Source organism: Pleurodeles waltl, chromosome 4_2 (genome assembly GCF_031143425.1).
Source record: "Pleurodeles waltl isolate 20211129_DDA chromosome 4_2, aPleWal1.hap1.20221129, whole genome shotgun sequence".
Taxonomy (NCBI): domain Eukaryota; kingdom Metazoa; phylum Chordata; class Amphibia; order Caudata; family Salamandridae; genus Pleurodeles; species Pleurodeles waltl.
In genome coordinates, this window is record NC_090443.1 from 740,332,060 (window position 1) to 740,353,187 (window position 21,128).

General features: G+C 41.6%; 1 protein-coding gene across 4 annotated transcripts in view; it reads left to right on the top strand.

The window, feature by feature from the left end:
• CCDC18 (coiled-coil domain containing 18) overlaps positions 1-21,128 on the top strand; it is a 574,107-nt gene that overhangs the window by 197,703 nt on the left and 355,276 nt on the right. For 3 of the 4 annotated variants that reach the window (XM_069232374.1, XM_069232375.1, XM_069232376.1), the window contains exons 10-13: positions 6,360-6,481; positions 6,618-6,751; positions 7,295-7,402; positions 13,548-13,765. In XM_069232374.1, coding sequence (XP_069088475.1) covers positions 6,360-6,481; positions 6,618-6,751; positions 7,295-7,402; positions 13,548-13,765 — 582 coding nt within the window. The remainder of the gene's footprint in view (positions 1-6,359; positions 6,482-6,617; positions 6,752-7,294; positions 7,403-13,547; positions 13,766-21,128) is intronic. The other variant, XM_069232377.1, reaches the window with a different exon arrangement.

Sequence of the window (21,128 nt, forward strand, 5' to 3'; positions counted from 1 at the left end):
AAATTCATACCTACTGATGAGGAGGTGTATTTGACATGATTCTTGACTTGAAATGTGGAGATCTGAGGCCATTTCCAGTCCTTGTGTTGCAGATAAAAATTCTGACAGATTAGTTTATTTCCTCTGCCTCAAATGCTAAATATTTCGAAACAGTCCAGTAGTACAGTCTGCTATCTTGTATTGTCTTAATTGCATTGTCCACCACATTCAGGTGTTTGTACTCTGCTCTCTCTGTAAGAGGGGTAGGCCCGTTGTGTGGCTATGGCACCAGTGTGTGCCGGCAGGAAAGGTGATGGCAGTGTACAGTAGGGTAGGTGGGGAGCGTTCAGCGGTAGGAGAGTATTGCATGCAGGGGGCTCAGTGTATGGGTGTCAGCGCTGCAAATTCAAGGGGGTAGATTGTTCGGGGATTAAGGTAGGGGAATTGTCAGAAGCGCATCCCATTCAATGGAAATGGGACGGCTGCAAATGTTGCATCTCTCTTTATAGCGGAGGGCAGTTCCTTCCACTATCCCCCATTTGTGTACTGTGCCCTGCCAGGCCGTCACCATGGAGCTGAAGGGGCCTCCCAATGTAGCTGTGAGTGTTGTTTTGGCTAGCAGCAAGGCCAAACCGATGAAGCCAATGGGGACAGTGTGTTTCTTTTTACGTTTAAAAATACAGAGAGCACGCTCTTCCTAAGTGTGTGTGTGTGTGTGTGTGTGTGTGTGTGTGTGTGTGTGTGTGTGTATATATATATATATATATATATATATGTATTCAAGAAAACTGGTGCATTATAATCGCACACCTAGGGCTGCACATCATCCAAAGACAGGCTCGTAAAAATAGTCAAAAACCACTAACGGATAATTTCATCGGCTGCTATTTATTGAAAAGAATTTAAATGCAGGTAAATTCGACCCGCAAAAAGTGGTACAGAAGCACAAAAAGAAAATCAATAATGTGCCCACCATAAACAGACAAACACACGCTGTCCCAACCAAATGTCTACGCGTTTCGGCCGAAGCCTTCAACAAGACATTGGCAGACATTTTTACACTCAACTATTTAAACCATATGGTCCTTCTTTGTTGTTAACTGCATAACTCAAGAGAAGTACAAACAGAGCGGCCATTTTGTAACGTGGCAATTCTAAGTTTGAAAATAAAAGACTGCTAATCCTGTGCTCTGATTGGGATAAAAGCTTCAAATATGACATTATATATTTCTTTCATGTTATACTGCAATATCATATATATGGTCTGGTCGCCTATAGATACATGAAAATTAATTATAATCACAATTGATGATTGTTAAATACAAGGAAAGGAATGTCCTATATATAAGGTTTTTTCTCTTTTTCTCTTCCTTTTTCCTTTTTACTCTTAATATCAACATATTGTCCACTTTTTGCCTAATAGTTTTAAAAGCCTGATATATAAATAAATAAATATATAAATATATATACTGTCAATTAATTACAATACACTCAATCTATATACAAGCTATAAATAGGTGACTAAATAGATAGAATAAATTCAATCAATTGTAAGAGGGAGATACCAATAAAAATCATGTCCAGAACGGACAAATATATAAATAGATGTTAATAACCAAAATTCTGTACAATTTATATAAATATCTCCATTACTCATAATAATATCAAATTTAATTTTAAATAAATCATAATACAATTCATTAAATTAATCCCAATCCTCTGAATGTTAATATATTCTAAAATGGAAAAAAGTTAATATGTCCATATCATAGGCAAACCTATCATTAATTAAGAAATTGCAAACAAACCCAACAAATTCAGCAACAGGAAAATATATATACACACCGCTAGCCTCCCCAAGGGCATATATTACAGTATAAAGATAAATTAGATGAGTGTAACACCCTAAAGTGAATTAATATATAAAAAATAAAATAACAAAGTAAACTAAATTACAATCCGGAAATATCATAAATCAATAGGGGATCCTAAAAAGCAATATTTTAAAAAATCAAATGAATTTCATATTTTCTACTGGAAAAAAAATATATATAAAAATATATATATATATATAAAGAGATCAAAGTCTCACAGATGGACATGAAGCTCTGCGTCCAAATTATGACCCCAGGGGTGTTCTGTGCCTAGAAGTAAAATCATTTTCGACTCAGTTTGTCTCAAATGCGCAGTTCTGTTCCCTCCCCGGGGATGGGCAGCAATGGTTTTAACACCATAAAATATTAAAGAGCTGCAATTACCTTCATGTACATCCCAAAAGTGTTTAGCTAAGGGGTAAGATGGATCATGATTCTTAATAGCTCTAAGATGTTGTAAGAACCTGACTTTCAATTTGTGAATGGTACTACCTACATATTTTTTGTGACAACCACATTCAATGACATATACGACATATTCAGTTTCGCATGTGATACGGTCTGTTATATCACAGATTTTCCCTTCAAAGGTGGTATATGTGTGAGTGTTTTGAGCATATGAACAGGATTTACAATGTCTACATTTCCAAAAGCCCAGACTTTTCTTAGCTAGCCAAGACACATTAGCTTTGGGACTCTGAAATAAGCTTCTGGTGAGATGGTCACCCAATGATTGAGTTTTACGATATGTAATATGTGGATGAGGACCTATATTGTCCTTTATGGCAGAATCATGTCTCAAAACATGCCAATTTTTTTGTATGATGTTATTTAAATGTGAATGTTGGGAATTGAATTCCAGAAACAATCTAGGTGACGATCCCTCATTTTGATCTTGATTTTGTGTATATATGTATATATATATATATATATATATATATATATATATATATATATAAATCTGTGAGCTTGGTGACTTCACAAAGTGTGGCATGTATAGAACACCAGTAGGTGGTCAAGAGCATATGTTGGAAATCTGCATTTTCCAAGTTGCAGCAGGGACAGTGTAGGTCAGCAGTGGGGAACATAGCGATTGAGTTGTGCAGGGGGTGAATAAGCTTGGTGAAGGACATGAAATTGTATGCTTTTAAACCGAGCATTTCTCTAGACGTTATGTGGGAACTCTAGTGCCTGGGTCCATTCTGTGTCGTTTAGTAATCTCCCTATATCTTCCTCCCACTTGGCCTGGAATGGCTTTAGGGAGATGCCTGTATGGCTGCGGATCACCGTGTAGAGCCATTTGATTAAATGGCCACCGTCTCCCATGGTGAAGAGTGCCTGCAGCACTCCGTGGGTAGCGGGGTTCCTCGTCTCCAGTCAACCACAATGTAAAATAAGTATTATGTAGCTGGCGGCAGGTGAGGAATTGCCCAGCCCGAGAAACCCTGATCTGTTTGAAGCGTCTCAAAAGGGATAAGATTACCATCTGAAAATAGGTCATAGACCTGTGGACAGAGAGCAGTCTTGCCAGCTATGTAAAGCTGAGGACGTGTATATTCCCAGGTAGCAGGGGAGGAAACCCTGGGGCATATGGGAGAATGTGACTTGTTAGGATGCGAGTCCTAGTTAGGCATTTGTAGGCTATCTGTACCTGTAGTGAGGTGGGACAGGGACCGGTGGCATCCGTGAGAGCAAAAGACGGGTAACAGCGACAGGCGTGAGCGGCAAGGAGTGTCAAACACACCTTATTATGTTGTATGCAGGCTCTGCATATAAAAAGATTTGCTTATATAGATTCTACGATTCGTGAGTGTAATCTCATGATGTGGGTCCAACTCTCCAAAAGTCTCTGTATTGTTCTTTATGAGCCTTAGTTGTCCATAAATGACTGATATTAAGCCCCTGGTCTCTGTGAAGTTTAGTATGAGTGTTTCAGTGCTGGGTAGGTTTTGAGCAGTCACTGGTGTATTTGATGGATCAGTAATCTCTCAGCTCCTTCTGTTATATCAATCATTTTTGCACATTTCAAATAACTTGGATCTGCCTTTTCTCACACATATCCTTGATCATGCAGTGTGAGTCAATTTGTCCCACGATTTCAGAGATGTGAACATATTCAAATGTATTTAGAGGGACCTGAACCTTGACAGCTTCAAGCTCCATCTTCAATGAATGCCAAGCCACTTGGATTCACCCTCGACACCAACTTCACCTTCAAGGAACACAGACCAAAAACAAAACAAAAAAAACAATTGGCTTGGTACCAGTTCTCTCTTATCAAACCTTTTTTATAGGGAGCAACTTAAGAACTGCTGTTCAGTCCTTTGTACTTTCACATCTGGGTGCCAGTATGAAGTCTGGGTGGCCTCCTAGACTCCATACTGACATGCCTTAGAGCATTCTATATGCTGCAGCATGTCTCATTCTGGGCCTTAGGAAATATGATCGCATCACCTCCATCCCGATTGAACTTCATTTCCTCCCCTTGCTGCCCGCACCATCTTCCAAACCAACTGCATCATTAACAAAGCCATCACCACCTGCACCCCTACACATCTTCTAGACAGGTTCACCATCTTGTATGGTTCTTGGTACTCCCCCATCCAGGACACTGTCAGATAGCACACCAAGAAGTGTAAAAAAACAATAACAAAAAACAGCGGGCTTTTTCCATCTATACATCCAGGCTTTGGCACAGCAACATCCCTGTATCCATTCCAACTCCTTCAATGTAGAAAAGAGTTGATGACATACCTCTTTAAACAATGCTACACCACAATACGTTAATGGTCCATAAACCAGTTATCTCTCCTATCACTTGTTGACTTAATGCTGGACTTTAGCCATGTACAACACTACACTGCCTTTTGGCAAATGTTTGTGCAATGGTAATACTGCATACATTCAGTGATATAAGGTGTCGTGTAGCATACAGCCACGTAGTTCTCCACAAAGGCTGAAAGGCCATAGCCCCCTCAACAGTTTTCTTTGTTTTCATATTTCTTAATGTGCTGTAGAATTAATCTCTCAAACACATTCCAGGAAAGTGCATTACGTCATATTTTTCAACCATGTGGCTTGATGATAGTGTTCCAAATGGCGGCATACTAAACCCCCATTTCTACCCCTCAAGCTCCTTACGAGGAGCCTCAAAATCTTTTTTCCCCACCTTTATTTGGTAGCTGTCCCAAATAAATTGCATTATTTGCTCCTTCATCTTCTCTAGTTCATCCTTTTGGCCGTTGCAGTTCCTGAAATGTATACTGACTGTGGGAAGGACCACAATTTTCACTGCCACTCTTCTTTTAACCCATTAAATAAAGTGCCCTCTTCACATATCCAATTCTTTACGAATCTCTCAACAGTTGTGGAAAATCAGTTTTGACCCCACCATCTCTCACTAAGTTCAAAATTAACCTGGGTATAATGCTTTGAATATTTTTATTTTGAGCGGGTCGGGATGAAATATATCTCAATGTTTCTAGGAAGGTCTGAATTTTTTCCATCACAACACCAGACGATAAACCCATTTCCTCTTGATCTTAGCATATGTATCTTCTCCTCTGACTGCTGTCTTATAGTCCTCAATAGAACCCTCTATTTTTTGTTGCTTTCCTTCTTCCTTGATTTTGTAGATGCACAAACCATATATTGACCCTGAAGCATATGCACATGGATCCCCAGGTATACAGGATCTGGTCATAGCATTGGCAAATTACGGTTCACTACATCACCATAATCCTTTTAAGCAGTAGAAAATAATTTCTGACTAAATTTGATTCCTTCCCTCTATATAGTTAATACTTCCATCTTGCCCCAGTACCATCAGTCCCTCTGAGATCAGTAGGAGAAGCTCTGAATCCATGGCATCAGAGTTTTCATCCAAATAGAATATAAACTGAGTCCTTTACTTGCATAGATTAAGTAACACAAGACACACTAATACCGAACCACTTGGTGTCCTGGCCAATTTTATTTTAGGTTACAGGGAAGAGAGCAACTGTGCTTACTAGTATCATCATTGTGTGATTTCAAAGTAGCCACTAGTTTGCTACACATCTCCTGGAATAGAATTACTGACAACCACCAATAATAACTTGATTTTAAGGACTTCTTTATGTAAGACACCAATTTAAACTCTCTCCTTCCTCAATTGAAATGTTCAGGCAGCCATTTCAAGGAAATCAGAGTACGTTCATTATCCTCCTTTCTCCAATTCCTTCAGCATATACTAGATTTGCTCCTTAACATTCTAAATATTCATTCTTTTTGTAACAATTCTGTAGTTCATTAACACTTCATGTAATGCTTCTTCTGAAATAAAAATGTTTTGTGCTGCTCTTTGAAGCTAGAGTACACTACTTATGAATTATCCAGAGGCAAATATGATTATTACGCTTAATGTTTAACTTTTATAAGAGAAATGCATGTTCTGCCCTATATTTTGCTGACTTATGAATTTGTTTAACCATTACAAATTTATATCTTTGTATTTTAACTTTATAGTTTCAAAACAAAACGTACCCTTCCAAACGGAAAGATCCTAAACATCAAATGGGCATTTCCTCATCCAGCACAAGTATCTGTTATTCCAGCAGTGGCCCAAATACTGTGATTGCGGACCAAAGGTATTGTTTTTGATTTGCCAATTCATTGTTTTATTTGTAGTCCTATTTACTAGTCATTGCTGACGATACTGCCAAAATGTAATCTGTGCATTTAATATGTATTTTTTTGTGCCTATTTTCCTTCAATGTGCTGTAGGACTGTTTCATCAAAGAACGAAGAAAATAAAAAGATTCAGAAAAAACATTTCTTCCCCAGATGTCAGAGTTATGCAGCTGGGGAATTGCAAGATTTTGAAGACGAGCCTGTAAGGTTACTTGAAAATCAAGCAGGTGCATATAAAATGTTTTTCAAAAAATGTATTGCTATACTACTTGACAGAAACATGTTGTTTTAATTAGTGTTTTCGTTTAAGGCTCTGAAGAGTGAGATTGGGATCTTGCAATCTTGTGCTTGGGTCTGGTGACCCTCAATCAAAATTAACCTACATCCTTGGGTACTCTTTGTTCTCAGTGATAAATGTGCTGGCCTCCGACTGTGTGTTTAAAGTGGTCTCATCCACTACATGTAGGCTTTCCTGGGGCAACCAATGTGTTAAGAACTAATGTGAAGAGGGAGCTTTGTTTACCCTTATGTTAGGGTTTAATACAGAGTAGGCAACACTAGAAATCTCATGGAGCTCCAGTTCTGGTGTGCAGTAAACTTGTATTGAGAGCTAATTAAATATACCATATATAATAAAATATATTTTCTTAAGTCCCAAGGAAGACCTTCCTAAATGTACGTTGGAGACACCCCACTTGATGTGGCCTGAGGATAGTATATTCTGATATTATAGCTAACTCAGTTTTATCTTTGTGGACTTCTCCCCTCAGCTCATTATGAGGTCCACCATTTAACTTCTACGCAAATGACCCAAGAAGGTTTGGTTGATGTCTGGATTCAGGAGTCAAGAATGCAGGGCGACTCTTCTGAGATGAAAGGTGTGTAGAATATGGATTAAATAAGCAATGAACTAAGTAGGACCATGGCACTCTGTAATGGTTGTTCTATAGGGAAAATGTTGGGTGAGGTATCTGAGGGTTAAAGATAATGCGTCCGACAAGGTGCAGCATATATTGCTGCACACAAGTATGAAGTGCTGCAAAGAGTGAGAGTAGATGCATATTTGATTACCTACTTACCAACATGTACAGCCCCTCCTCTGCATTATGTGATTTTATAGATAGGATAAGTTGAGTAGGAATTGAGTTCCAAAGTTTTCCTTTCTGAATGAAGAATGAGTTTTCCCCAGTTTGTGTTTTGAAGTGTGTTCCAGTAGAAATGAGAACTAGTCTGGAATGCTGTAGTCTTGTTTCGCCCCGGATGGTGGCCTGGGGCCAGAACATCTATGGGCTACCTAAGTCAGAGAAAGTCTCTCTGGCAAAGAGATCCCTCAGCAGCGTCTCAACATTGAGTTTGAATCCAGTAAGTGCCACACACTCTGACAAACCTGCAATGTGAACGTTTTTTTCACCTCAATCCCACCTCTAAATCTTCATTTTTCACCACAGCCATCTCTATCTGCTTGTGTAGGTGAGCGTGTTTTTGATCCTGAGTGGTAGCTTCTTCCGTTAGGTTGGCCACTCTGTACTTTACCAGGTCAAGTCGTGTAGCTTGATTGTCAACTTATTCCTTTAGATGGTCCATTCGGAGGGTTTGGGTGTTGATCTTGCTTTTTGAAGCCACTAATCTGCCATTTATTTCAAGCAGTGGCTGCTTCAGTTCGCCTTATGATGCCACAGTTTGGCGAGATGTCTAGTAGAGAGCATCCATCATTGTCTCTTTCTATCTGGGTCTTGGATGTTTTATTGGTTTCAAAAGGCAATTTGGCCTGTTTAGCATCAGCCTTCCCCATCGTGGTGAGAATACTGGCCACAGAAATCACATCTCAACAGCCAGTATAGACAGTGTGCCATTGAGACGATGGAGGAAGATCAATGCATGTGTCAAGCCAAATAGTCAGTGGTAGTAACAATAATCCCATTAGGGCCTGTGTAACTTAAAACACCACTTATCTGTGCAATAGTTCCATACAAAGGCCAAAAATCACATCAACAGTAGATATTCAACATCCCAGCACATATGTTGAAGATAAAGCCTTCCCAGCACCTTGACGAGCACATGCTAGAAAGATGTCCATGCCATATGGAGCCATTATTTCACAAGCGAACTCACTCTCAGTAATAGGCCTTAGTTGTAGTTTTGCACTGAGTTCTCCTTCTCTTCAATGGTCTGCGCCCACATGCCATGTGAGAGTGTAACTGCGCAGCCTGGGACTCCCATGGATCCCGGTTAACTGTGCAGTGTCCACCAGGCCAGATACAGTCACAGGTGGCTGCTGCACTGACACAGAGGTGTGAGCACAGGTAAGCCTCAAAGCTCACCAGTAGCCCCTGTCGTTGTGTGGCCTCTGGGAGCCCACTTCCCTGCCACCCATCCCTGGCAGCTCATAACAAGAAGGAGACAAACTAATATCCCTTGAAACCAGATTTAATGAAATCTGTATTTAATCACTGCTCCATCTTGACCACTGACTCCACTATGTACTTAGCCTAGCTGCACACAGTCACATTGGTGACCACCAGCTCCATTTTGATTACAGACTCCATTTTGTACCTAGTTTAGCTTTAAACGCCATGCAGGTATTTTTCCGTGCACATAATGCAATGTGTTTTTCGCTCATGTTTTCACTCTGCATGCTCTTTCTCATCACGGGCTAGGGCATAATATGGGGTAGTAAGGATGTACCAGAACGATGTTTATGGCACGGCAGGGAACAGTTTAGTTTTGGCAGAGCACCTTGAGATCTTGCCAAGTCTCAACGTGTTTCTTTCAAAACTGACCTGCTGTAGCCAGCATTTTGAACAACAATTCACATGATGGGAGGGGTTTTCTAGAATTGTCCTCTTTGGCTTGTTAAAGGTATATAAGAGACTGAACCCAGATTGACCAAGAAGCTGAATGAACTCTGGCAGGACTGGGACACTGGTGTCTGCTCTTTTCCCTGGAGGGTAGTTTTCTCTCTTCACGGTCGACTGGGTTCACGACCTGTTGCTGGCAAAGAGATGAAGCGAATTCAAGTTTGCCCCATGGTGATGAATTTTTAACTTTATTTTCTGCTTGGCATTGTGCATGAATATATACATTTATGTATCTATATAATTGCTGTGTATAGATTGGAGTGGAATATCCTTAGAGTATGTTTTTCTGGGATTATTATGATTTCATTGCTGTGATTATTCTTGAACGTGCTCTTTTGGTTGTACTCTTTTTACCTTCTTCTACGGACCTTGCACAGTGCTCTAGTAAATGCAATTCTCAGACTAAGCGTGTTGTATTTCATAAATTCCTTTCAGTGTTTGTGTAATTCCTCTTGGTCTGTAGTGAAGCAAAACACCAGAAAACCCATGATTTGTACAGCAGTGGTTCCCTCTGAAGGAGCTTTGGGCCTTTCCTCCTCTAGAAAGAATCTGTACTATCTTTATGTACTAAATGACAATTATTTAATTGCTATTTTAGTTGTACTATATGTGTGTGTGTGTGTGTGTGTGTGTGTGTGTGTGTGTGTGTGTATATATATATATATATATATATATATATATATATATATATATATATATATATAGTAGGTGCTCCAAAGAATGGTGCAGTAACAGTGATTTGTAACGTGACCAAAAGCATGCCGGTGTTTAAAGCTGTAAAATCCAAATGTTGACGGCTTAGTAGTTCAATTAAAAAACAAATGCAGCATCAAAGTTGAAAAACACAGGCTCAAAAGTTCAGGTTTCTGTATGCATTAGTTGCAGTCGGCCTATATGTGCTTTGACATTTTAGCCCTATTCCCCAGGTATAATAATCAAGGTCTTACCTCTCATCAAAATAAAATAAAGGGCAGCGGTATGAACCTCTCATTGTAATTGCTTCATAAGTGAGAACAAATCTGTTGAATTTGGAGACTATGAATGCAGAATTCTTAGTCAAGAAGCACAGGATGGGGCAGAGACCCTCAAAGCATGATCTGGCAAGCATCCATATCTTCAGTGATTATTGACTGCGAACTTGATGAAACTCTAATGAAAAAATAGCTCCAATTAATGCTTATCATGTGGGAGCTTGTATAGGCAGAAACATTCTGGCAAATCAAGGTGGAGTCAATCCTGACTTGATCAATAATCTGGTCTCATTAGTTTTAAGGGGATAAAAAGGTCAGAAAAAACATATGAGTTGTCCTATAGCCTACTATAGCATTGTGACAAATACTGGGAATTACTAGTTAAATAATGAAAAGGCAAGGGCTTTCCTACATGCTAGAAAATCTTTTCTGTGTGACCTATATGGAAAAACATAGTGCCAAAATGCTTTTACTAGACTAACCTATTGTGTTCAGTCCATGGTAAAAGTATTACAAAGTGTAAGAAATTGGGTGCTTAGTTGAGTTGGGGGGGGGGGTGAAAACCCTATCTCAAGCAACAAACACATCCTTGTCAGGGTCAACCACAAAATTCACCAAAGTAACCTGTACTTAATCCCCTGATAGCTTGTCACAAAAGCAGTCAGGCTTAACTTAGCAGCAATGTGTAAAGTATTTATGCAGCACACAAATAGTGATAAAGTGAAAACACAACACAAGAAAAATCACAAACCAATTTGAAAATATCAGAGATAGTTTTAATGAACACAATTACACCAAAGCAAATTGAATCCAGTCAGTAGAACTGGAGTTAAGAATTTTTTATGTTTGTAGTGAAATATAGTGCCTAAAAGATCAAAGCTCCAACTGCAGGTGTCTGGTCTCGCTAGACCCGGTGAGAAGTTGAGGCGGACTGTGATGGAGCCCAGTCTCTGTTTACCTTCGGACTCAGAATAACGTTTGAACAAAAGTTCCTGAAAAGGTATAAAGTTCAGTGGGGCAAGGCAGCAGACGATGTTCATGGAGGATTTGTCATTGTCAGGGAGCCACTGGACAGAGTTGCGGTGAAGATTTCTACCTTTTAGCTTTTTGGAGGTCGAAAATCTCCAGTGGGGAAAAACTGGAGGCTGTAGCTGAAGAGGCATCACAAGGCCAGATATCTTCGCTGAGAGAACACGCTGAACAGGATTTGCTGCTGCCAATTTTTAAGGTTAGGGAGGAGCAGTACCACCAATGCCACTACAAACAGTTCAGGCCCTGGGGGTACCACCTGGGTAGTTAGGAGTTACTCCAGCAGAGTCCAGGTGCAGGGTTCAAAGGCTCTGGAGCTTGTTATGTTCCTATAGCTCATACAGTAGTCCTGCCAACTATCCCTTGGAGTCACTTCTGGTGGTCCTGGGATCAAGTACACAGTTCACTTCTCCTTCAAGCAGCAAGACAGCCCTCTAGAAGCAGCAGGGCTGTCCTCTGGTAGCAGTAGGACAGTCCTCTGGGAGTCCAGGCAGTCCCTCTGAAGTCTTCCACTGGACCAAGACTGTACTGAAGAGGTATTCTGAGGGGCCAATATTTATACCTGGTGCCATCCCTTGTAGTTGGGGGATTCCCTAAACCACCCCCACATATGGTCCTGAAAAGATATTCCCTTGCCCTGCCAAGGCTCCAAGCAGTCTGGTGTGACAAAAGGCTACTGTCCGGTTTCTTGTGAGTTTGCTGAAGGCAGCCCTTAGAAGTGTAAGTGTCTACCCCCAGTCATCCTGGCAGGATGGCCCATCCTGCCAATAACTAGTCTCCCCTTGTTTTGGGGACTACACAAAGCCCAACAGCAGAGTCATTCACAGCATGTGACACAGGACACTGTCACCGAGACACTGGCAGCAGGCACCCAGAACACTGGGTAGGGCATGTAAATGATAACTTTGTTAAAAGTGCAACAAGGTGATGAAAGAAATGGTTGAATTAACCTCAGCAATTGGCAGTCGGTCAGGGCTGCATCCCAATCTATCATTTTTCGCCCACGACTACCATGCCACCTCAGTTTGGACCCAACCATATGCAAACCAGTCTTGACCCTGCTCCAGTGAGAACAGTCCAGCCCAAATGGCCAGGGCAGGCCCTCCATGAACCTGAATACAAGCAACGAGGACCAGTATTGCCCATGTTCTGGCCTCACCAGCTGGGTATAGCTTTGTTCCAGTGACACTGTGCATGGAAACCACTTCTGGGTATATCTGTCCCATTTAGGGCAACATACTAAAGTATATAGGACAGTGTATCACTGCCTACACTGTCTATTTCAATGAGATGTTGGACACATATATGTCACTGCTTCCTATCACTTCCCATCCAAGTGACAAATGGAGCCCTTGCAGTCAGAATTTGAGCCGAAATGATGCTTCACCCACAGACCATATACCATACAATGTTGACATGTGTGATATTTGTCCTGAGGGATTTACTTCCCCAAGTGTGTTTTTGTATGTTTTAAAGCTGGATTACTCCTCCTGCAAATATTTTGTATCACTGCTGTGTGTCTGTCACCTGCTTATGGGCCTTAACTGCCATTCGTGATTGTTTTGTACAATTATGTGATAAAAAAGTTAATTTGAGTGGTACTGGCTTTTCGTACTATTTTGTTTCTGTTGGAAAATATAAATTAACATATAAAAAGGTAAATTAGACACATAGCTTTTATCTTTTTGGAAGAAGTTCTTCTTGTTTTCAGCTATAATTTGTCACTGTCTGAAAATAAAAAAAGCACTTTACAAAGGGACATTAATTTTAATATGTTTGGTTTAGCACTAGTCTTACAAAATGTACTACTCTGTTCTTAGAAATTACTTTTATGTGATATGAAAAGTGGGACAAATAAAGGTGCTTCTTTGGCATGTTGCATTTCTGTACATAAATGTGCCTGGAGTTAAAATAACGTAATCTTGTTTGGACCCCTCCTCTCTAACAATTTCAGCTTTGCTGAACTTGTGCAAAATGCGCAAAGATGCGGAATTTTATGTGTTCTGGTCTGTGGTTTATTGTCAGCGCAACACTTCAGCTACTCAAACTATGGAACATGTTGATCTTTAAATATCACTGTATTGATTAATTTGTTATAAATATGGGTGTAAGCGTGTGTTAACCTGCCTGATAAATATAATGTCATCTCTTTCTATTTTCAAAAGAGAGAAAGTGTCAGTGCCTTCAGCAAACATGCAAGCAGCTGGAGAAAGAGAAGGAAACTCTGGTTGGTCAAGTTGAAATGTTAAAGGCTAAGTTAGCAAAGGCAGAAGCTGAAGTTTCTTCTGTAAAGATGTCTATGTCCCAGAGAACATCCCAGTTTCAAGTAATCCAAGAGGAGTTACTAGAGAAGGCAGCAAAAACCAGCAAATTAGAACAAGAGGTAAGTGGCCTCTTGCATGGACCTTCATAAAGCTTAATTAAATGAAAGTAGGCCTTTTAACTTTTTTTTTGTAAAGACAGTACATTTGATCATAAATTGGTTTGGGTAAATTCAACTCTAGTCCTTCTACCTGATTGGAATGGTAATGCTTAATTGTTTTGCACCACAGAAACCATGCCCTGTACCTGACTGTCAACACATTTAAGTCCATTTGAACACCCACCACCACTGTTACGATATTTTGTTTAACAAGTACTGAGGCTCCAAGGGCTTTATTTCTTTCTGAGCACAGATTCTCACGAATCTTACTCTTGCTACCTGCTCCAAGATCATCTTTTAGTCTTCCTGTAAACTTATCTTTAAGAGATGCTGTTAAATAACTGGTAGCTGAAAGGAAGGACAATACCCTTGCCTCTTTTCAGATCGGTGTGATGGGCTCAATTGTGTTTATTTTTCACAAACCTCATGATGCCATTCTGTTAAGGAAGCCACAACTTGAACTTTGATGCAGTACGAGAGAGATTATTAGGAACAGTTGTTAGGTTTGTACCGTTCATACCATTATTGGGATTGAAAAACCTGAGAAGGACCTTAGGTGAGCTGCCAAGGTTGCTTTACGGCAATCCAAGAGGAATGTGATGTAGAGACAGTGGCAATAATCTCTGATAGGCAGGAGATTTTAATCTCATCCTCAATGAAAAACTAGACAAAACAATCCAACCGCAAGGTGGAGGTATGCATCACAAAAGGCGTCTTTTACCCAACTACAGCACTTTGTATCTGTGGCAAATGCAGGGAACAAAATGCACTCAATTGACAATACATATATGGATTTGAAGTATGCAAGAGCATTGAGGTTGGATTACATATTCACAACCTATAAATACATTTATAGATTCAGTGAGTATGATATTGGCAAGAGGGATGTCTGATGTGCCCTGGTAATGACAGCCTTGATTCAAAGTAAAAGAAGCAAGACTCCAAGATGGAAGCTACATACATGGGAACGTAAGAACAGAGAAGTGAGAAAACATAGAGAACAGGTGACTGCTCACTACTTCACTGTCAATACGCATTCAATAAATTCTGAATTTGTATTATGTGAAGCTTTGAAAACTGGTCTGCAAGGGCAGGATATCACAAAGATCATGGGACCCAAGGGGGCAGAAAAATAGAAATGGAAACGAAAACACTGCAATTGAGCTATTCCCAAGATCACCTGTACTTCTTGGATACTTTACTGCGAAACAGACTAAATATAGTGGCTGGCAGAATATAAAGACAAGAGAATGTGGGTAACCAAAAAACATTTGTATGAGGAGGGAAGAAGGCTAAAAAGCTACTGGCTTCGTCGGATAAAAGTAAAAAAAAAAAAGCAAGCACTGGGTGGATACATAAAATAATAGACAAGGCAATGAGATAAGGGGAAGTAGGGAAATTGCAGCCTGCTTTGTGAAATACTTTGAAGAGAAGTACAGATCTAAAATGTTTTGTGGAACACCTCCTGTAGGAAGCTGGTCTGGTGTGTGGTGAGCATCTATGGTGTTGTCACCTTATAACCGGTCCAGGTATCCCCTATTAGTGAAGTGTAGGCAGTGTCTAGGAAGCCAGGGATCTCTAGAGGTAGCTGTGGATGAGCAGCCAAGACTTATTTAGGAGATATGCAAAGCTATCCAATGCAATACCACTATAGTCACACAGCGCCCCCACACATGAAAGAAACACACAGTGCTACAAAACTAAAGGTGGTTTATTAGGGTAAAATGAATACTGAATAGGCAATCCCCCAACTGGAGGTAAGTAAACACGCTATTATATACGCACTGGCAATCACTAAATAGCATAGAAAGCCATAAACATTGGTAAAAGCAGTAGCAAATAGTGAGGGCCCTTGGGGAGGGCCAAACCATATAATAAAAATGATGGAATGTGATAGGCAGTCGCCCGCCCAAGAAAGTGGAATCAGTAGAAGGGAGCTGGAGGAACTAGGATCCCCAAGAGGTAAGTACCAGAGTCACCTCCAGCAACCAGGAGAGCAGAGGTAAGTACCTGGTTTTCCTCAAACCTGACAGGAGGACTTTGGAAAAGGATTATGCAAGATACAACTAAGACTAGAATAACCCAAAGGTGAAACCTGTCAGAAGAGGATCTGCAGAGGAAGAGGGCCAAGTCCAATTCGAGATGGAGTGTCTGGTTGTGGCAGGAGCCACTACCCACCCTTCTGTGGATGCAGGACAAGGTCCATGGTGGGCAAAGAAGGTCAGCAGTGCAGCACAGGAGATGGAGACAAGTCCCAGAAGTGATGCATGTTATGTCCCACGTCGGCAGTCAAGATGCAGTCGGTTAGCGGTGCTGGAAGACCTCCAACAAGCCTTGGCAAATGCAAGAGACTGAGAAGAAGGTTTGCAAGGCTGAAGAGGACCAGCAAGGTCCAGGGGTCTCAATCCAAGGAGGGGAGTCCGGGGTGACCGTCAGCAGCTGGAAGAGTCACAAGAGGAGGCAGCCCCCACAGGCAACCCAGTGGCGGCAGGCACAGGAGTCACAGTGGGGCCCTCTCAGCAAACCTAAAGAGGAGTCCCACGTCGCGGGAGCAACAGACAGGAGACTGTACTTAGCAAGAAGGAGTGCTGGAGGCCAGGGCTACATGGAACCTGAAGATCCCTTGGAGGAGAAGCAAGCTTTGGTAGCTGCAAGAGTTGCAGTGCACAGGGAGGTCCTGCCAGGAGAGGCAAGGGCTTACTATTTCCCAAGTTGGACAGCTGGTAGAGAGGACCAAGGGTACCACTCCAGACCACTACCTGTGATGCACTGCAATGCCCAATGCAAATTATTAGAAAAAGGCATCCATTACCAAACTAGATAAATAACTAGAAACAGCAAGACGATTTAAAAAATTAAAAAATTCCAAGGGCTGGTAGATAGATGTACCACACTGGAAAACAGACAGAGGGAAATGAAAGGGATTAACTATAGATAAAGATAAGTGAATCATTGAGAAAAGTTAACTGGAAGAAGGCATAAGCCTTCTAGGTAACACTCCCACTCCACACAAGAAAGAAAAGTTATGATGGGAACAATTTTGCTGTTTAATCATTACTAAACCTACAAACGTTGTACTCCGTGTTTGATTCCAGTGGTATAGTTAACCACATTAACAATCTATTGAATAACTTAATATTAAAAATAATAGAAAAAACTTTTCTTTTTTTTTTTTTTACAAAAAAGTAAAACTAAGCAAAACTGTTTTTCATGTTTAGAGAGCCTTATCCTTAGCAACGTTTTCAAAATGGATTGAAGTTTATTAAATATGTGATTTAGCATTACATTCACCAAATACTACTGATATTAAATAAAATCCAGATTGTGCAGAAACGTGTTTCAAGTAGAACAGCTTTCAGTAACTAGGTTCTGGGATATAATACAGCAGCCATCAACCACTTGGAACATCAGTGATCTCCAAAATAAGCTTATTGGCCTGAGTACCCAAAAAACACAGATGATAGGGGATTTTATGAGCCCATGGCAGAACTGGAGCCTCTTGCCAAGGTGAACAAAGTAGTAGGACAAGCCTTGGAAAACTTTCATAGCTCCATAGGGCACCTCTGCAGATTTTCTCCCAAAAAGGATGTCACTGACTTCAACATACTGGAGCACAATGTTCAAAACATCCTCCTCAACGAGTTCATAGTCTGGCATGGTCAGCGACCCAATTATAATTCATCATTAACCAAACATGTATCATGCATATATGAGAATCAATAGTAGCTCGCTATAAGGGTTGGCTGAGGAGCAACTTCCTCAGGCCAGGAGTGCAGAACAGGGTGTTGGATTTGCCATTTGGTGGGAAAGGGTTTTTGAATTCTGTGTTGACTCTGCATTGCATCAACGCTGACACTGAGACAGTTTACTACTAGATGTGCTAGAGTGTTAATAATAGCAGCTTTTTCTTGGCTCTAGAGGTTGCCTCTGGGCATCACACAGAGGTTCTAACAGTGTACATAAGCACAGCACCCCTATTGTTGCCAGCCTTATTTTCCTCAAGCGTAATACAAATCTCAGCCGAGATATTACTGCTTCAGAAAGACTTCGAGATATTTAAAAGGATACCAGTCCATATCTCAAAATACAACAAAAAAAGCCTGACTACTTACCTTCACCTGCCGCTTCTTCCTGGCAGATCTTTGTGGAGGGAGAATTTCAGCCTACTTCCAGGAAAGGCAGTCAATCAATACAACTAGTGAGTGCTGGACCTTGTCCAGTTTAGGTTTTGTTGAGTCTTCCTTAACCTCTACATGTAAGGGGACACATCAGCACCTCAGGTTCCACCAGGTACAGATCCTCAGCATGCCCCTAAATAGCGCCTTTGAACGCATTCTCTAATTACAGAGAAACAAGGGTTAGCACCTGAAGTTCTTCCTCATGAAGAAATAAAATCAGATTTGGACCCTATCCTCTACCTGTTCCAGTTGAACAAATACCTCCAGACAATAGCAGGGTGACTCTTAAGCACCCTTCGGTTGCTATGAGAATGCTAATTGCTGCGATCGTTAGACTTGCACTACTCATACTTTCACGACTCCATTCATGGCAGGAATTGCAAGCTTCTTTGATTCTTGGCCACCATTATAAATTCAACGTTTTAGCCTGTGATCTGCAGTCTCTTAAAGGGATCTTCCCAAAGTCCCGAGTGCAGATGGCAACATTATTACACATCCAATGTTACTGGCTAAACTCTTACCTGGATGACTGACTCCAGTGAGGGCACATCAGAGCGGAAAGCCAGAGACTTCAAAGAGGTCTGTCTCTGCCTCTTCAACAGTCTAGTTGACGTCAACAGGGCAAAGCCCACTTTCTTACCTTATGCTCGTCTAACATATTTGGGAGCAATCACAGACATAGTTTTATGAAAAAGCTATACTGTCAAAAGAGTGTGCTGTGAAGGTCCTGGCAACCATCAGTGAATTTCAGAAGACGACTGCCTGCATGGATCACACCTACAGATCGCTCCTGGGAATTAATCTCTTCATATATTTTCCTTCTCCCATTCTTTCTAGTCTGGATGAGAACTGTAATGACTGGGCTGATGCGGTGAACAGATCAATATTGGGGTATTACTTTTGGGGATTGGATTAACTCAGCTGGACAGAATGTTGTGCTAGTGGGGCCAACTGCCACCAAACCTGTATGCCACCAATGCCAGGAGTCAGTGGTTCCCAGGCTGATGAGCGCCACGGCGAACAGATGCACACCAAGCACACACTTTGGGAACCACTTGGGGCAACATAAGCAGTATGTATGTAAAACAGCTTCACTTGTTTTCATCTAGGTTTTAGAACAACAAACACTGCTGTCTTACTCACCTTCCCAGCCTGAGCCCTCATATACGCAGCTGTGTTTCTTTTATTCTGAGTTTGGGAGTCAGCTGTGACAGGGCTCAACTGGGTGAGCATGTTCGCTGAAAAAATGGACTATATAATAATTGAGAAATAGCCATTCCATGCTTCCTAGAGGCAGGCCCCAGCTGCTGTTAAACATTAAATTAAATAATTTAAAAATAAATCTGTTAACTGTCTGTAACTTGCTGCGCCTTTTGCACACAATGGGGTGAAAAAAAAAAGTGCTTCATAGATTATCGGTTTTATAACGCAACTATTTACTTCCATGTACGTTTTTTGCACCAGTAGAAACTCAGGGATTTCGAGAAAGCCATTGCCACGGCCCGGATGTCCCATCCCAGAGACGTAAGCAACAAGCAGTGGGCGAACACAGGTGCAAGTGAAGGCTGTACTATGTGGCTGCCTGGCATCTCACAGACAGTCGTTTGGTGCCCTGCTAACCGGGGCCTGGCCCTGCTAACCGGGGCCTGGCCCTGCTAACCGAGGCCTGGCCCTGCTAACCGAGGCCTGGCCCTGCTAACCGAGGCCTGGCACTGATAACCGACTGCTAACCGAGGCCTGGCCCTGCTAACCGGGGCCTGGCCCTGCTAACCGTGGCCTGGCACTGCTAACCGAGGCCTAGCACTGCTAACCGAGGCCTGGCCCTGCTTGCTGCACCGTCACTACAGCTGGGCTCTGCGCTGCACTCGGGTTCTTTTGTTATAAGTGGGCTGGAGTTGCACCTTCGTCCTCCAGCCCTGCAGTTACTGGCAGGCCGGTGCTGGCTCATGTACGTATGTGCCCATGCCGGGGAGTAATACATATGCGCTGGCATCGCTGAAGCCTGTCGCCTGGAAAAAACAACCCTTTCCCATTCGCCTTCATAACACCCTCCCTCCCCCCCTTTTGTGTTTTGGATTTACTCATACGCTGAGGGTGACCAGAGGTCCCGAATTTCCCCGGACAGTCCCTGTTTTTCGCGGACTGTCCCAGTGTCCCGATAGTGTCAGTAAAATCGGAAAAATGTCCCTGTTTTGGGGGAAGGGACGGGTAAGTCTGCACAGTACATTTCAAATAAAGCGAAGGCTGGCATTCCGTGTGGCCCTCTCATTGTTGTATCACTGTGGATACAAAAGTTAATCGTTTAATATTATTAAAGACTCCCCTGCGTTGCTGTAGTTTCTTACTGAAGTAGGATGAAGCAGGATGTAAAGAAGGAGGTAAGAATCAACGATAAGAACCTCAGGTGACGCCCAAGCTCGTAAGCTTTCCCCTCAACTTTATCACAAGTATGAGCGGCCGGGGGTATTTAATGAAAAAACTGCTCTGTTTTCGTTTAAGTTGTGAAAAGTTGTCACATCTTCAATGCTAAGTCACCCTTCGAAAAGAGGTCCTCTGCTTTTTATTTTCCGCCCATATTGTAGCAACGGCAAATATATTTTTATGGATCGTTGTGCATCTCTCCACATTCTACCACCAAAATTTCTCAGCAAAATTCCTCACGTCCTGGTTTTCAGAGAGGTTAGACTCAGTACAGAGAGAGGCAAGTTTTTAGGTATTTTTTTGGAAAATTAAGCATTAGCCCTTATCTTAAAGCAATTTAGTTAACACAGCTAATACTGTGAAAAAAAAGTTGCATTTAAATCACTACAGTGCCAAATTGTCTGACTCTTCTATGTTGGTCAGCACTGTCCAGTCTTTCTGTGCCCCTCAATCAATGAAAAAGGATAGTCCTACTTCTGTGTTTGTGGACTGTCCCGGTTTTTTGTTTACAAAATCTGGTTACCCTACATATGCTGTCTCCTCCGCTGGGTGGTTAGGGGCCAGCGGTGATGACGATGGCAAGATCTTGGAGCGCTCCCTGTACTGATGTTCCCGCTCCTCTGCTGATCTTGGGAACCAGGATTTTGCCCCCATTGTTTTTTTTTTTATGGGAGGTCACGTTGGATCTTCTGTGTGCGCGCACAGTTTCCACTTCTTGTCCTTCC